The sequence below is a fragment of the Wolffia australiana genome, chromosome 6, assembly GCF_029677425.1.
Source record: "Wolffia australiana isolate 7733 chromosome 6, ASM2967742v1".
Taxonomy (NCBI): Eukaryota; Viridiplantae; Streptophyta; class Magnoliopsida; order Alismatales; family Araceae; genus Wolffia; species Wolffia australiana.
Genome location: NC_135840.1, coordinates 3975546 through 3989913, shown reverse-complemented (window position 1 = coordinate 3989913; position 14368 = coordinate 3975546). Strand labels below are relative to the sequence as shown.

General features: G+C 40.2%; 3 protein-coding genes across 4 annotated transcripts; all 3 read right to left on the bottom strand.

The window, feature by feature from the left end:
* Positions 1–3579: 3579 nt before the first annotated feature.
* LOC144704658 (glutathione S-transferase U17-like) lies at positions 3580–4764 on the bottom strand. Its single transcript, XM_078577145.1, has 2 exons — positions 4187–4764; positions 3580–4121 (listed from the first exon to the last, which is right to left on the bottom strand). The coding sequence occupies exons 1-2, from the start codon at positions 4502–4504 to the stop codon at positions 3744–3746; spliced, it is 696 nt and encodes a 231-aa protein (XP_078433271.1). The 5' UTR covers positions 4505–4764; the 3' UTR covers positions 3580–3743.
* Positions 4765–10502: 5738 nt separating this feature from the next.
* On the bottom strand, positions 10503–12476 carry LOC144704582 (golgin-84-like). 2 transcript variants are annotated; one of them, XR_013581850.1, is made up of 4 exons: positions 12380–12476; positions 12223–12294; positions 11292–11344; positions 10503–11202 (listed from the first exon to the last, which is right to left on the bottom strand). XR_013581850.1 is itself a non-coding variant. In XM_078577046.1 (4 exons), the coding sequence occupies exons 1-4, from the start codon at positions 12380–12382 to the stop codon at positions 11071–11073; spliced, it is 270 nt and encodes an 89-aa protein (XP_078433172.1). In that variant the 5' UTR covers positions 12383–12476; the 3' UTR covers positions 10503–11070. The 2 variants fall into 2 exon arrangements, 1 of the variants encoding a protein (XP_078433172.1); XM_078577046.1 differs by having other exon boundaries at positions 11292–11354.
* Positions 12477–12639: 163 nt separating this feature from the next.
* LOC144704465 (golgin-84-like) lies at positions 12640–14368 on the bottom strand. Its single transcript, XM_078576905.1, has 5 exons — positions 14114–14368; positions 13775–13837; positions 13319–13396; positions 13022–13225; positions 12640–12672 (listed from the first exon to the last, which is right to left on the bottom strand). Exons 1-5 carry the CDS (start codon positions 14366–14368, stop codon positions 12658–12660), a joined length of 615 nt encoding a protein of 204 aa, XP_078433031.1. The 3' UTR covers positions 12640–12657.

The window sequence follows — 14368 nt, the reverse complement described above, 5'->3', positions numbered from 1 at the left end:
TATTTTTAATGGTATTTATAATTTGAAAGCAAGAACAAAGGAAATCCTATCCATAGGGCTCACAAAACTCCTTCGTATCCAAAACTAACCCATTTTATGATGAGCTATACAGGAGTGTTCAGGAAAAATTAGACAAAATGGGAAAAAATGCATGCTCAAATGTTGAGAATGAAAGAAAAGTTCAATACGTAGATGGAGAGAATAAGATAAGGACAAGCAGTGAGAATAGACTATAAAAAAAAATCTAAAGTGGACGAAACTGGCTCCCCAAAAATTGAACAAATTAATCCAATGTTGACTCTCAGCTCACGCTGAAATTAATCCAAGAAATTTACATTTTATTGATATTCCTATCTCAGTTGAAACTCATCATGAAACTCTGGATGCAATTTCTAATTTGAGAAATGGTAAATTGCTTCCTGATATTTCTTAAAAGCTAGAGTAAACATAATCATATCATCAGGATATAGAAGATATAGGAAAGAACCTGATCTGAAAGATTATATGCCAATTATTCCATCTCCTGATGCTTTCAAAATTTCTAAGGTTAACCTAGTGCTTATCATAAGCATCCTCTTCAAATTTTCTAGAAGGTTATATTAAAATTCCTCCGACTGAAGCAATTCAACATATTCGCTTATAAGCTAATTGTTTGAAAATTTTGTGCACATCTAGTAGAAACAAGAAAAGTATTCAATTATCTGAAAATGTGAGGTTTATTTTTAAAAACCTTCCTGAAAAATGTGGGGACCTCGGAGCTTATTTCATCAAGTGTGATTTTGGGGAAATGATTTTCTCCAAATCACTGCTTGATTTAGGAGCAAGCATTCATATTTAATAAGGTCTTGTATGATAAATTTGAATTTTGAGAGTTAGAACCCATCTTTCTTGAAGTTCAATTAGCGGATGGATCTATTAGGTAACATTATGGATTGTTGGAAGTAGTAGTAAAGATTGAACATTGTCATTTTCCAGTTGACTTAATAGTGGCCGACATGAAGGTAACTGGAGATCTTAGGAATGCCCCTATCATGTTAGGCTGACCTATCTTAGCCACAACTAGGGCAAGTAAAAATTGGGAAAAATTGATTGTTTAATTGAAAGCTGGGGATGAAAAAAGTAGAAATCAATATGTTTAGGTTGATGAAATGCGTAGAAAAATATTGTGAGAATATTTTTGTTGGTTGGTTCTAATGATGACTTGTACTTGATGCTTTGTTCCTCATCTCATGATTTGAAAGGTGGTTTCAATTTTGACCATAATGTGTGTTCTATTGATTCAAAGAATGACTTGAAACCATTGCCAACCACGTTCAAATATGCATTCCTAGGAGTAACTCATCAGCTTCTTGTTATCATATCATCATCGTTATCTTGGCATGAGGAAAATAAATTTCTGACCATCCTTATGAATTATAAATCTGCCATTGTCTGGCCTATTTCTGGTATTAAAGGAATTAGTGATATCATCATAATAACTTTCTCATTTCCCAGTTTTAATTCCACTTCTCCTTTTTTCACAGTCAGCCATCGCTTTGTCACTTGCTAAGAAGGGTCTTTCCAAAAAGATTCTAGCTTCACTTAACTCATTGATTGTGATTCCTATAATCAATGCATTCTTATCAATATGATTCCAGTTTTCTAAGGAACTACATTCACATCCCTTGGTCAGAGTGATGAGGTTTGATTCTCTTTGGTATTTTGTGGTAGGCTTCACATTCTCAGCACAAAAACATAATTGAAAATGAAATATTTGATTTATGACCATAGATTTTATGGGATCATTGCCACCATCTAATGTGCATGAATATATTTTATGGTTGTGGATTATGTGTCTAAGTGGGTTGAGGCGATTTCCACACAGACAAATGATCACAAAATCAGAATATACTCTCCTGATTTGGGTGTCCTAGAGCGATCATAAGTGATTGTGAATCGGATTTTGACAACTCAAATTTCAGGTCTCTCCTTAAAAAGTATGAGGTTCAACACAACATGACAACTCCTTCCCGTCCCCAAGCCAATGACCAGGTTGAAGTTACCAATTTGGAAATCAAGAAGATCCTTAAAAAAAATATGGCCACATGGTAAAGATTAGAGTGACCCACTACCTAATGTGCTGCCGGATTATAGAACGACCTACAAGGGACCCATTGGCATGTCCCCATGTAGGCTGATATTTAGAAAAGCTTGTCATTTTCTGATGGAGATTGAGCATCATGTTTATTGGGCAGTTAACTTTCGGTGATTTGGGCTGTTATGAGCCAGATAGTGGGATGTAGGCAGTTTGTTGGGCTCATGTAGTTGTGCTAGATTTTTCCCTTCGCCAAACTTCATGCACTTGATGTCAGTTTTTTTTTGAAAATAAAAATTCCTACCTTGTAGTCATTTTTTTATCCTTGTTTCTCTCCATCTTTGGACAGATGAGGAAGACGAGCCAGAGAACTGAGAATGAGAGACAAAGTGATTGGCATGAGAGAACTAAGATGACAAATAAAGAGAGATTCTGAAAGATTATATACATAAATATAAATTATGTTTCTCTCCAGGTTTCTGCTATTATAATCAGCTCGATGACGGTCATGGTTTGGTCTAGCTAAAATTTGGTTAGACCAGAACAATCCCAAGGTACCTGCATCTTCTTCTCCAGAGAAGAGAATATGGATTCTATGAATTGACTGTTAGATCTGAAAGAAACTTGCAGTGTTTCTTAAGGATGAACATACTAGACATGAATGTAAAATATACCTCATTCCATGGCGTCTTAGAGAGAAGTCAATATGAATGTAGAAGAATCTTGAGGTGGCGCCTTAGAGAGAAGTCATGATGAGTATCTGAAGTTTCTCTGGCAGTAGGATCCCCAGGAAAAAAGTCAACATCCTTGTAGCCCAGGAGCTACCCCTATTTATACGAAGAGGACACAATTAATTTGTTTTGGTTTATCTTAATTGATGTCATCATTGGAATTAAGATAGACTTAACCTCGATGCATTTAATTTTTTGCATAACCATAATTATTTTGAAATGTCATTATCCCATCATTAGCATAAATTAGTCACATTAATGGGGATCTATAAACGATTCCTAAGTAACATGCAATTTTTACATGTTTATATAAAAAACTATATAGCGATCAAAAAATTAATCAAACACTCTCGTCCACAAATATTAAACGCGACATTCACTATCCAACATTTTACACTCCAGAGGAAGTTCCATTCAGATATTAATCTGCAGATCAAAACTGCTTCGTAAAAAAAAGTAGCGAGAATTAGGCAGGTCGAGCCGGCCAGGCCTGGAAGTCGAGACTCATTTTAAGGAAAGTAGGACATGTTAAGAACGGGTAAAAGCTTAATGTTTTTACCTTTATTCCGGATTTAAGACACTATAAATATTCCTTCGGAACCTAATGGATGAAAGATCACTTTGTATTCCTTTCTTGAACAGGAAGGAGTTCTTGCTCTGTGTGCTCATCCTCTGTGGACATTGATCTCAGAAGAGATCAAACTTGTCATCTGCAGTGTCATCAGAAGGTAACTTCTTCTAAAGACCTACTATAATGAGATGACAGGGATATCATTTACATCTCTTGACAAAGATATTGCTCAACAAGGTTATTTCAAAAACATAAACTAACAGCTAGTTCTCCAAGACAAAGAAACTAAGAAGAACCCATGAATATAGAGGGGGCTGGAGAAAGAAGAGAAGGGCTTCATGGGTCTCTCTGTTTAAGCTGTTCTCCTCTACTTAGCACCCAACGCAGCCTTCTGTCTGGCGATCAGCCCTTTGGCGAACTCCGCCAACTTATCCGTCTCCGGCATGACTTCCTTCACAGCCTCCTCTGCGCAGAAACGAACAGCCCACGCAGATAACTGCGGGCACTTAGTTTCGTCAAGTATCGTCAATCCGAATATCTCTTCCGTGACGCGTATCCAAGCGAGAAAGCAACCCAAGGCGATATCCAAGTAGCCCAGCGAGTCTCCACCAAACCACTTCCCTCCCTCGCTGCACGTCTTGAAGGCCTCCTCCATCAGCTTCATTCCTACGTGAATCTTCTCCGCCGACGCCGCTCGTTCTTCTTCCGAGCTCGCCGCGCGTATCTCTCGTAACTGCGGATACCACTGCAATCGCCGAAGAGAAAGATCAAGCAAAGCGTTGTGGGTAGAGAGGGTAAATTGGAGGGTACCTTTTGGTCGAGATAAGCGGCCCAGAAACGAGCGAGAGAGCGAGAGAAGGGGTCGGAAGGGAGGAGAGAAGGGCCGGAATTCCACGTCTCGTCGATGTATTCGAGAATGACGAGAGACTCGCAGACGGGAACGCCTTTGTGTAGTAGGACTGGGATCTGCTTGTTCACAGGGTTGCACTTGAGGAGGAGCTCGCTCTTGGGGAACATCGTCTCCGGGATGAACTCGTAGTGCACCTTCTTCAAGTTCAGCGCTATCCTCGGCCTCATTGCGTAGGGGCTCCCCCACGTCCCCAGAACCTTCACCTCTTCTCCTGTCATCTCTCTCTCTCTCTCTCTCTCTCTCTCTGTGTCTCTGTCTCTCTCTCTCTCTCTCTCTCTCTCTCTCTCGCTCGCTCTCTCCCTCTCTCTATCTCTCTCCCTCGCACTCTCTCTCTCTCTCTCTCTGTCTCTGTCTCTGTCTCTCTCTGTCTCTCTCTCTCTCTGTCTCTCTCTCTCTCTCTCTCTCTCTCTCTCTCTCTCTCTCTCTCTCTCTCTCTTTCTCTTTCACACACTCTCTATCTCGCTCTCTCTCTCTTTCTCTGTGTGTGGACAAAGGAAAGTGGCAGGATAAATTAGTTCTTATACTACTGCAGAAAAACAGGTGAGGTTAAATAAGGACGTGGGAGAGCCACACATTGGACCTACTCTTTGCCACCTAACTTTTTTCTACCAAACCTTCTTGGATGGTCTCCGGCAGTGAGGCCACTTGCAGATCTGTCTGGGATCGTTAGACATGCTTGAAAACAGTTGTGTTAGGTGGGGGAATCTAAAGTTTAAGAGGGCTTGCTCAAGCGTTATTATCTTGAAGTTTCAACTCAGAAGATATTTAGATATCTTCTTAGTGAATTTGATTTTAAAATATTTCCAGAGAGTCCACCTGGTTTCCAAATGGGAACTTAGAAAACTGATTCATAAAAGGAAAACTATTTCTTTACACTCCCACATCGATGCATGAAGACGTCTGAAATGGCTTTCAACTTTTACCTCCGAGTTATCTACATCTTACCTAGCATCATTTCAATAAAGAAAAAAATTAAAAAAGGGAGACTTGATTGGGACTAATTTTCAATTAAGCAACATGATAGGCTGCAAAATGAAAATTCCTTATATAATTTAGGGGTTATATCACGGTGTGGCCCGAACTTTTTCAAAAATTCGAGTTACAGCCCTTACTTTTTTTTTGCCGCGACACAGCCCGAAGTCCCATTTGGTCCGCAGCCTGTGACGTGGAGTCTACGTGGCTGCCAGGTGGAGTTCCGGCGGAGTCCACCTAGGCGGAATCCACGTGGCAGCCGCGTGGATTCCACGTCACTGCGCAATTTGAAGAAAGAAAGATTTTAGCCCGCCCAATGTGAGTCACCCGGGAGAGAGCTGAGAAAGGCGACGAAGGAGAAGGAGACGGTGGAGAAGGAGGAAGAAAGGGCGCGAGGGAGAAGGGGCTTCTTCTTGGCTACGGGAATCGTTGCGAGCTTCTTCCTGGCTACGGGAGTTCCACGAGGTAGGGTTTACTGCTTTTTTAGCTATGCGTAACTTTCTCTATCTCTCTCTAGATTTCATGGTTTATTGCTTTTTTAGCTACGTGTGGGTTGCTTTCTCTCTCTCTCTCTCTAGATGGACATACATTACTGCTTCTCAAAATACCGATGATCTTCTATCTTTATCTTGAAGCCCATATTTTATTGCTCTCTCTTCGATTCATGTAACTTTCTGTGTCTCCCTCTAGATTTCATGGTTTACCGCATTCTTTAGCTACATGTGGGTTTCTTTCTCTCTCTCTCCAGATGGACATGCATTACTGCTTCTCAAAATACCGATGATCTTCTCTCTTTCTCTTGAAGCCCATATGTAACTTTCTCTGTCAATTTTAAGATCTTGTTCAATGACTTTTGAAAGTTCTTATCTCTGTCCCTCTCTTAAATAAAGATTACCCAGGGCTGCTATTAATTTTTAGCATTCTGTTCAGTAACATTTGGAAAGCTGTGCAGTCTCTCTCCCTTTAATGAAGACTACCTTGGGCTGTTTGGTTGTCTCTATGTAAAACTTTCAGACTCCATTCTTGCAGCTTTCTCTCATTTTTCACATCTTGTTTAATGACAGTTGAAAATTTTACGATCTCTTTCTCTCTCAAAGGAATATTTCCTTGAGCTGCTCTTTTGATTAACAAGACATTGGGAAATTGCAGTTTCTCTCTTAAATGAAGATTCGCTTGGGCTGTTGTTTTTTGTCTCCGTGTAAAACTTGCAGACTACATTCGCTTAAATTTCTCTATCAGTTTTGACATCTTGTTCAATGACATTTGGATAATTTTAGTCTCTCTCTCTCTCTTCATTGAAGATTATTTATGACTGTTACTTTTGTCTTCATGTAGAACTTTCACACTCCACTCATGTAACTTTCTCTATCAGTTTAAACATCTCATACAATGGCATTTCAAAATTTCAGTTCCTCTCTGCCATAAATGATGTTTACGGTGAGCTGCGTTTTTTGACTCGGTGTAAAAGTTAACTTTCTCTCTTCTTTTCATCTTACCATGTTTATTTTTTAAATTTGTGTCGTTCTCTCTCTTGCATTCGTATAAGTTATCTCTCCCGCATTTCCTTTCTCTCGCTTGGTATAAATGTTTTGAGTTCACTCGTGCAATTCTCTCTTATTATGTGTATCATTATTCTCTCTCTCTCTCTCTCTCTTTATATCTCTTGGATGAATAAGATTATTTTTATGACAAAGATGTTGGTGTTTCTCTATTGATCACGGAGGATATGGTGTTTCTTTCTCATACTTATTGGTGAGAACAAGAAGTGTGATCCCTATTTAATTTATTTTGAATTTGTTTTGCTTTCTGTTATGAAAAATATGAAGAGTTGTCCTCTTCTCATCATAGTCATCTATTTTTTGCACTTTTAGGCGTTCTTCTCTTCTTCGACAGTGGACGCTTGGATTCAAGTAATGTAAGATTTTATTATCTCTATTTGTCCTGCACGTCTTATAATTTTAATTTTTAATTATTTCCAATGTTATTTGAGATATATTTGCACATCGCAATACTAACCCTCTTCGCGTTGATGATTCAAATTATTTTTAAAATTGGTAATGTACTTTTTTTGGCGTTGAACTCTCTACAGAGGTATAAATATGTCTGTTGGTTGTATAATCTTTTATAAAACCTGCATGACGAAAATTTATGGTGTTAATGCATGTTCTATTACTATTTACCATCCGTCACTTAACAGGGCGATGATGGCGAGTGCAAGGTGTTCGGTTTTGAGTATAATAGCGATGATGACTCAGAATATGATATCTGTAAGGAAGTTGAGGAAAGTGACGTGTATTTAAGTGCACCAGACGAATATTCCAGTGAGGAATGGAATGACGAATTGGTAGATCATAGCGAGTATGACAATTCAGAGGATGATATGTTAACCCCCGATGGTACCGATGACGATGATGAAAATCGAACGTACAGATACAGGGGCAATACGTATGATCCGAGATGCCCCAATGAGAGTTTTATATTTCAAGTGGTTATGAAGTTTGAATCGGCGTCGCAATTTAGGGCAGCTGTGAAGGACCACGCTATTTGGAACAGATTCAACATCACTTTTCTGAGGTCCGGTGACCGGAAAGTGGAGGTCGTCTGCAAGGGAAAACGCTTAATGATACTCATATGTGCAGCAGGACGCCGAGGAATAGCCAAGCTGATTATCACTGGGTTGCGAAACACTTCTTGGAGAAAATTTGAATGAATTTGGATATGAAGGTGACAGATATGATGCGGGAAATAAATGATCTGTTCGGAATCACTGTTTCAAAACAAACATGCTATAGAGCCAGAGCCGAGGCATGCACGAAGCTTCTAGGAACATTGGACGACCATTACCACATGCTTCCCGCATATGTTGCCGAGTTAAAGAGGGTAAATAGGCGTGGTACTTTTGAGCTGGTTCTCGATAGAGCGACCCCAGATTCCTTGGTTAGGTTTAAGAGGCTCTACATATGTTTCGATTCGATAGCAAGAGGGTTCCTTGAAGGCTATAGACGAGTCATTGGAATGGACGGATGTTTTTTGAAGACCGAACTGAAAGGCCAACTATTGAGTGCTGTCGGCAAGGACGGGAATAATCAAATGTTCCCCATCGCCTGGGCGGTAGTTGAAGGTGAAAATCAATCTTCGTGGACGTGGTTTATTCAGCTACTGATGAATGATCTAGGAATGGTGGACGGAAATGGCTGGACGATTATTAGCGATCAGTAGAAGGTACTTAATTTATTTCTTTGGACTCTTATTGCTTACTGTTAGACACGTGTAGTACATTAATAGATGCGTACCGTCTAACATTGTGCAGGGACTGGAGAACGCAGTGTCCTCCTTATTGCCCAATGCGGAGCATAGGAATTGTGCTCGGCATATCTACGCGAATTGGAAGAAGAAAGGACATTCCACGACATTTTTGAAGAACTTATTCTGGAAAGCTGCGAAGGCCACCACGCACGAAGATTTCCAACGGCTGATGAGGGAGATGAGCAGTGTGAACCCACAAGCCACGCAAGACTTCCAAGATATAGGTATAAAGAAGTTTTGTAGGGCGTACATTAATGAGGACAGAAGGTGTGAGGTGATCGACAACAACATTTGCGAGTGCTTCAACAACTACATCATGTAGGCCAGGTCTAAGCCAATCATCGACATGCTGGAGGAAGTCAGAGGTGCAATAATGCCGAGGGTAGCAAAAAAAAGGGAGTTATTTTCAAATAGAACTGATACGTTATGCCCTCGGATAAGGGAGGTGGTCGAAGAGAACAAGAAGAAGTCCAGGAGATGCACTCTTAGGCATGCAGGGAAGTATCAATTCGAGGTCACAGACTTGGGAAGCAGGTTTGTGGTCGATGTACTTCACAGAACATGTAGTTACAGATATTGGGAGTTAAGGGGCATTCCATGCGCCCATGCTATATGTTGCATTCATTGGGTCAAGGAGGACCCTGTCATTTTTGTCAGTGAATGGTTCAAGAAAGACGTATACCAACTAGCTGACACTTATGGTATCCCGCCAATGAATGGCAAAAACCTATGGAGTGAAGTTGATGGGAGCTATGTATTCCCTCCTCTTGTGAGGAGACAACCTGGAAGGCCCAAGCTGAAGAGGAGGATTGACGTCGCTGAGAAAGAACCCACAGTACATAGATTGTCGAGGAGAGGCCTGCACATGACGTGCTCCCTCTGCCACCAAGTTGGGCATAATCGGAAGACATGTACCCAACCAAAAATGGAAGCTGGAGGCCAGGTAAAGTTACAATTTTATGTCTAACTTTGTTTACATGTGTCATCATTTTTTTCCAAATGTTAACCAATTAACTTGTTTCACTAATCATGCAGGGATCTCAGGAAGCTACATATCTGCCAATTGTCGAAGACCATCGCCGGTGAAGTTGCAATTCGGCTATGAAACACAACGTGCTCAAGCTTATTAATCGCTCGCCCTAAACAAACATTTGTAGAACAGGATTCAGTTCTCGGTTGATGATACAAACTTTGTTATCCAATTCCACAGAATTCTCGTTCATGTTCATCTTTCTGAATCGCCGTTGATTAATCCATGCATTTCGGTACTTATTCGTCCTTCCTGTTCGCCCTTCTTCTTCGTCGTGGCCCATGTTTTCACAGTAAAACAATAGGTTCTTACGAACTAAATCGGCCAGTGTCATGCCTACTTATAGTACGTATTCTCCAATAAACCAAGAAATTGTCTTCCAATAAAACATATTTCATTATGTTCCTCGCGACCTCAAAATTGAGTCACAGAACAGAATATAATTCACAAGTCTGCGAAAATGATACGTCCTCACTCACAATTCGATACAAGTGATCCATCATGCTTGCGAGATGTCGGCAAAATTGATATGGCCTCATTGAACGCCCGGGGCACATCAAAGGGGGCGGGAAGGGTCGAGCCAAGCAGTCCACCTCCGGGCCACCTCCGGTCCGTGCTGGGTCAACCTCCAGGCATGGTCGAGCTGCATGCTCCCCGTCATTAGCTCTCTGATAAGCTGATAAGCTGCATGCTCCCCGTTATTTCAATGCCTCCTTCACCGTCCCCTGCTCTCACCCAGCAAGAACATATTTTAAATTCAAATTGCCAATCAAGAATAATGTTTAACTTTATTGAAATGCTGTTTATTAATAATAAACACATGGTGCAATATAGTTGTTCGTCTCACCTAGCACAGAATGCAGCCCGGCTGTGGGGAACTCAGTCTCCTACGTCTGAGAAAGGCAGGAGAAGTTATTCTGAGGTGTTTCTCCTTTTTTGATTGATTCTGCTTTCTTCTGGAGGGCTTGGCGTTCCTCAAGGTAATTTCTAGCAACAACATCTTCAAAGGTGCTCGACAAACCATGGGAGATTTATGATCTTTCTTTTGCCTATATTGCTGCAACTGAATAGAAATGAGGATAAAAAATGAGAAAAATAGCATGAAATATCCGTAAAGAGCAAGAAACTGATGCTTGGGACAATGAAAAAGCAACATGAAAGGGAATTGGGGCAAGAAAAACCTTCTTCCGTCCGGCGGCTAATAGATTCGTCGTGTTCTTGTTTCTTTCCATTAGATCTTGCAGCATAGGCCAAGAGGGAACCGGGGGGTCAACGATTCAATCCTCACAAGAATCTGCTCTGCAAAGAGACCCACCAATTAAAGAAGCAAGAAATTGAATCCTGAAGCAGCCTAAATCCATGACGACCGCAAGAGAAAAGGCACAGATCTACCAAGAGAAAGTGAAAAAAGTGATGCTTCTGTCCAAATCTTCCCGCACAAAAAAAGTGAAAGGTTTAATCACGTGCATTATCCAGCTAAACAGAAAAGAAGACGCTTGCTTTGTTTACCTGCAGAATTTGATTTGCTTCCTCCGACGACTTCTTCAGACCACGCCGCATCCTGGCTTCCATGTCCTGAAGCTCTTGATTTAGAGATCCACATTCTACCTGAAATAGCCAATGGAGTTCACTGGAGGTTCAAACCCACATGAAAGGTGCTACATCAAAAAATGAAGAGAAAAAAAAGGGCATCCAACCTCAAGAAGAGCAACTTTGTGTTCCAAATCCATTGCCTTTGATATGCTTTCATCTGCAGACCTCTGAAAATTGATCAGTCAGTAGTAGGATTGGCAGGCCAAAATAGACAAATTCAGAGACAAATGAGAAAGCTCTAACCCAATTAAAAATAACCTCTTCAATCAACTCATAAAGACACACAACTGGCTTATTTTATCATAAGGTACACAAGAACTGATAGCGACCACGATACAGGTCTTTAGTGAAGAAGGAAGTACTTGAAGAAAAGGAAGCCCTACATATGGATAGATAGAGACTGAGACGAGTTAAACACAGTTGGTACAATGGCAGTGCAGGTCCGTATCAACGCCTGAATACTTCCTAGGAAGCTTCTGCGGTATTGACTAGGCCCATGCATATGGAGCCTCTCCCATATTGGCCAGCCCTCTACACAATCTCTCCTGCTTATTCTTCCCCCTCCCCCCCCTTCTTCTAGCTGAATCAGACCCAATGAATGCATCACATGCATGTTCTTCATTGAGGGGCTACATGTATTTATTGAGTATTAGCCTACGGACAAAAGACGTAAATAACATGGAGGGGCCGGGATCATATCAGAAATCTTTCTGTATTGTTTTAATTTAAGTAAATTTATTATAATTGATCATATATGCATAACCTGGCTGTAAAGCACCACAATAATCACAGATATTATAATGCATATTTATATTAGGCATTCTCGAAACTTGTAATATCAATTATTATGTCAACTTAACTGCTTACTAGTTACAATGGGCACACTAGAGAAACATTGAGACGTGGAAGAATTTTGAATGCGCAGAGCAAAATGGTCAGAATGACCCAAAGAGAATTCACATTATACAAGAGCGGTGGCCACTTCATCAGCACATACACCTAGATACCTTCAAATGGAATATCAGAACGACGTACCTGCATTCTTACAAGTGCATTTGAGGCCTCCACAGCTCTGTGTTCCAATTCAACTTCTCTTTCTACGGCTGCCTTCAAAAATAAAATGTGTAAAATTAAACCAAGAAACAGAAACAAAGAAGTGAACAGAAGACATTCTCATAGATGCTGCTTAGACCATCTTGGTGGCATTATGCGCTATCCTCTCTTCTTCTGCTCTGCGCTCAGCTGCAGCGAGCTCTTCACGAAGCGCCTGGCGAATAAAATAAGATTGTCAGAGAAGAAAGAGAAGACGAGAAATATGACGAACAGAAGAGTCAAAGAATATTTTGCAGTTCAAAAAATATCGTTAGTCTCAAGTATAGTTTAAAAAATAATAGAGGCAGTGAACTACCTATATCACCCTTGTCTCACTAAGTTCACGACCTCTCATTAAAGCATCCATATTTGCCTGGTTCAAAATGGGAAGTTCTGCAAATGAGATCTTTTCCAATCATTACATGAATTATTAGAAGAACACACTAAAATGAACGATAATTGTTTCAATCAATTGAGCCAAAGCTAAAGAACAATCCTACAAAGGGAGACACTAGTGTAATCTAAGAGTGGAGTTAGTTTAATATCAAGGAGCACTCTATCAAGTGAGTCCATATGTTGCATCCGAGGTTCATATTTAATATGGGGAAAAGTTCATTCAAAAGTGCTCCACAAAACCCTGTGGAGGCAGTTGACAGAAAAAGTATAGATGTCTCTTGGATGGTGGAGCCGTCTTAAAATGTAATTCATAAGCTACAAAGGAAAAAGAGTAAAGACAGGAAACCTGTAAGGACACAAGTTTTCCTTCTGCTGTTGATGCTTGTTTCTTGAAAGCGTCTATAGAACCAACAAGCTTCTCGATTTCTGCATTTTTAGCGGTCAGCGCATCACCAATACTTGACTCCACTTTACTCATTTCCATTTGGGCCAATAATAAATCTTGTTCTAGCTGTTTGATGGAAGCTTCATATGAACTACTGCGTCCTCGCTGATAAACAGCAGATAAAAAAGTAAAAATAAGTTATTTGAAGAATCTACATTTGCGCAAGTATGGAAGCAAATCCATCGTTGAAGAATCTACCTCTCTCATGAGGAGTTCTTCCAATTGAGCATTCTCAGCCTTGTACTCCTGAAGCCGAGATGATAGCCCGGCACAAACCTGTTTCCAAGCATTAGTTAGGACATCAAGGTGAGAAGACTGACATTGTGACGTTAAATGAATAAAATAAATGGAAATAACTATGGTCAGAACGTAAAAACGAAGGGCTGGCTCCTAAAATAAGGTGCGAAAATTTGGGGAAGAGGATAGGAAAATAATATGCTGAAGATAAAAGAAAGAACTGAGCTGAGACTGAAGATATTTTTTCAGCAATGTTCCATGCCGGGTGGCATTGGCATTATATTATGCACAGAAGATATCAAAAGTAGAGGACACACACTCAACCAACAAATGAAAATTTTTGGATTTAGTCTAGAAATGTACAAGGGAAAACAAGAAACAAGTCAATAAAAGGTTAAGAGTACACAGCCAACTCACCCTTGCTAGTCTTGCTTCTTTTGATTGACCAGTAGAGACTGCACTTTTTACCAGAAACTGTGCCTGACAACAAGAAAAATCATTGTTTAGCAGCAAAAGGCTCAAATTCATCAAAGTCAATACGTTGGATAAAATGTTTCTTATTCTGTGCTAAACAATGTTAGAAAACTATGCTAGTGATTCTTGTGAATCAAAGCCAATTTTCCAAAGTATTTGGCTTTGAATCTAGAATCGAATAACAGCATTTTAAATACAATTTAAAGTTCATTTTAGAATCATCCATGAATTCATTTAATCATTCAAATTCCAATGCCAACAAACGGAAAGAGATAAACGAACCTCGTCAAGCTGTTCAAGCAATTGCTCAGGCATTCTGTCACTTTTATGGTCATGTATCTTATTGGTGCCTGAAGTATCCACCGGCTCAAACGCATGATCATTATCCTTCCCTTTCCAGACGCTTTCTTTTTTCCCCTGATCCACCTCCAAGTTATCTTGGCCAACATTTGAGTTATCTTGGTCATAGATCTCCTTATCTTGTTGGGGAGCATTGCCCTCTTTGGGATCAGATTCGTCAGATGATGTCCTTGTCAT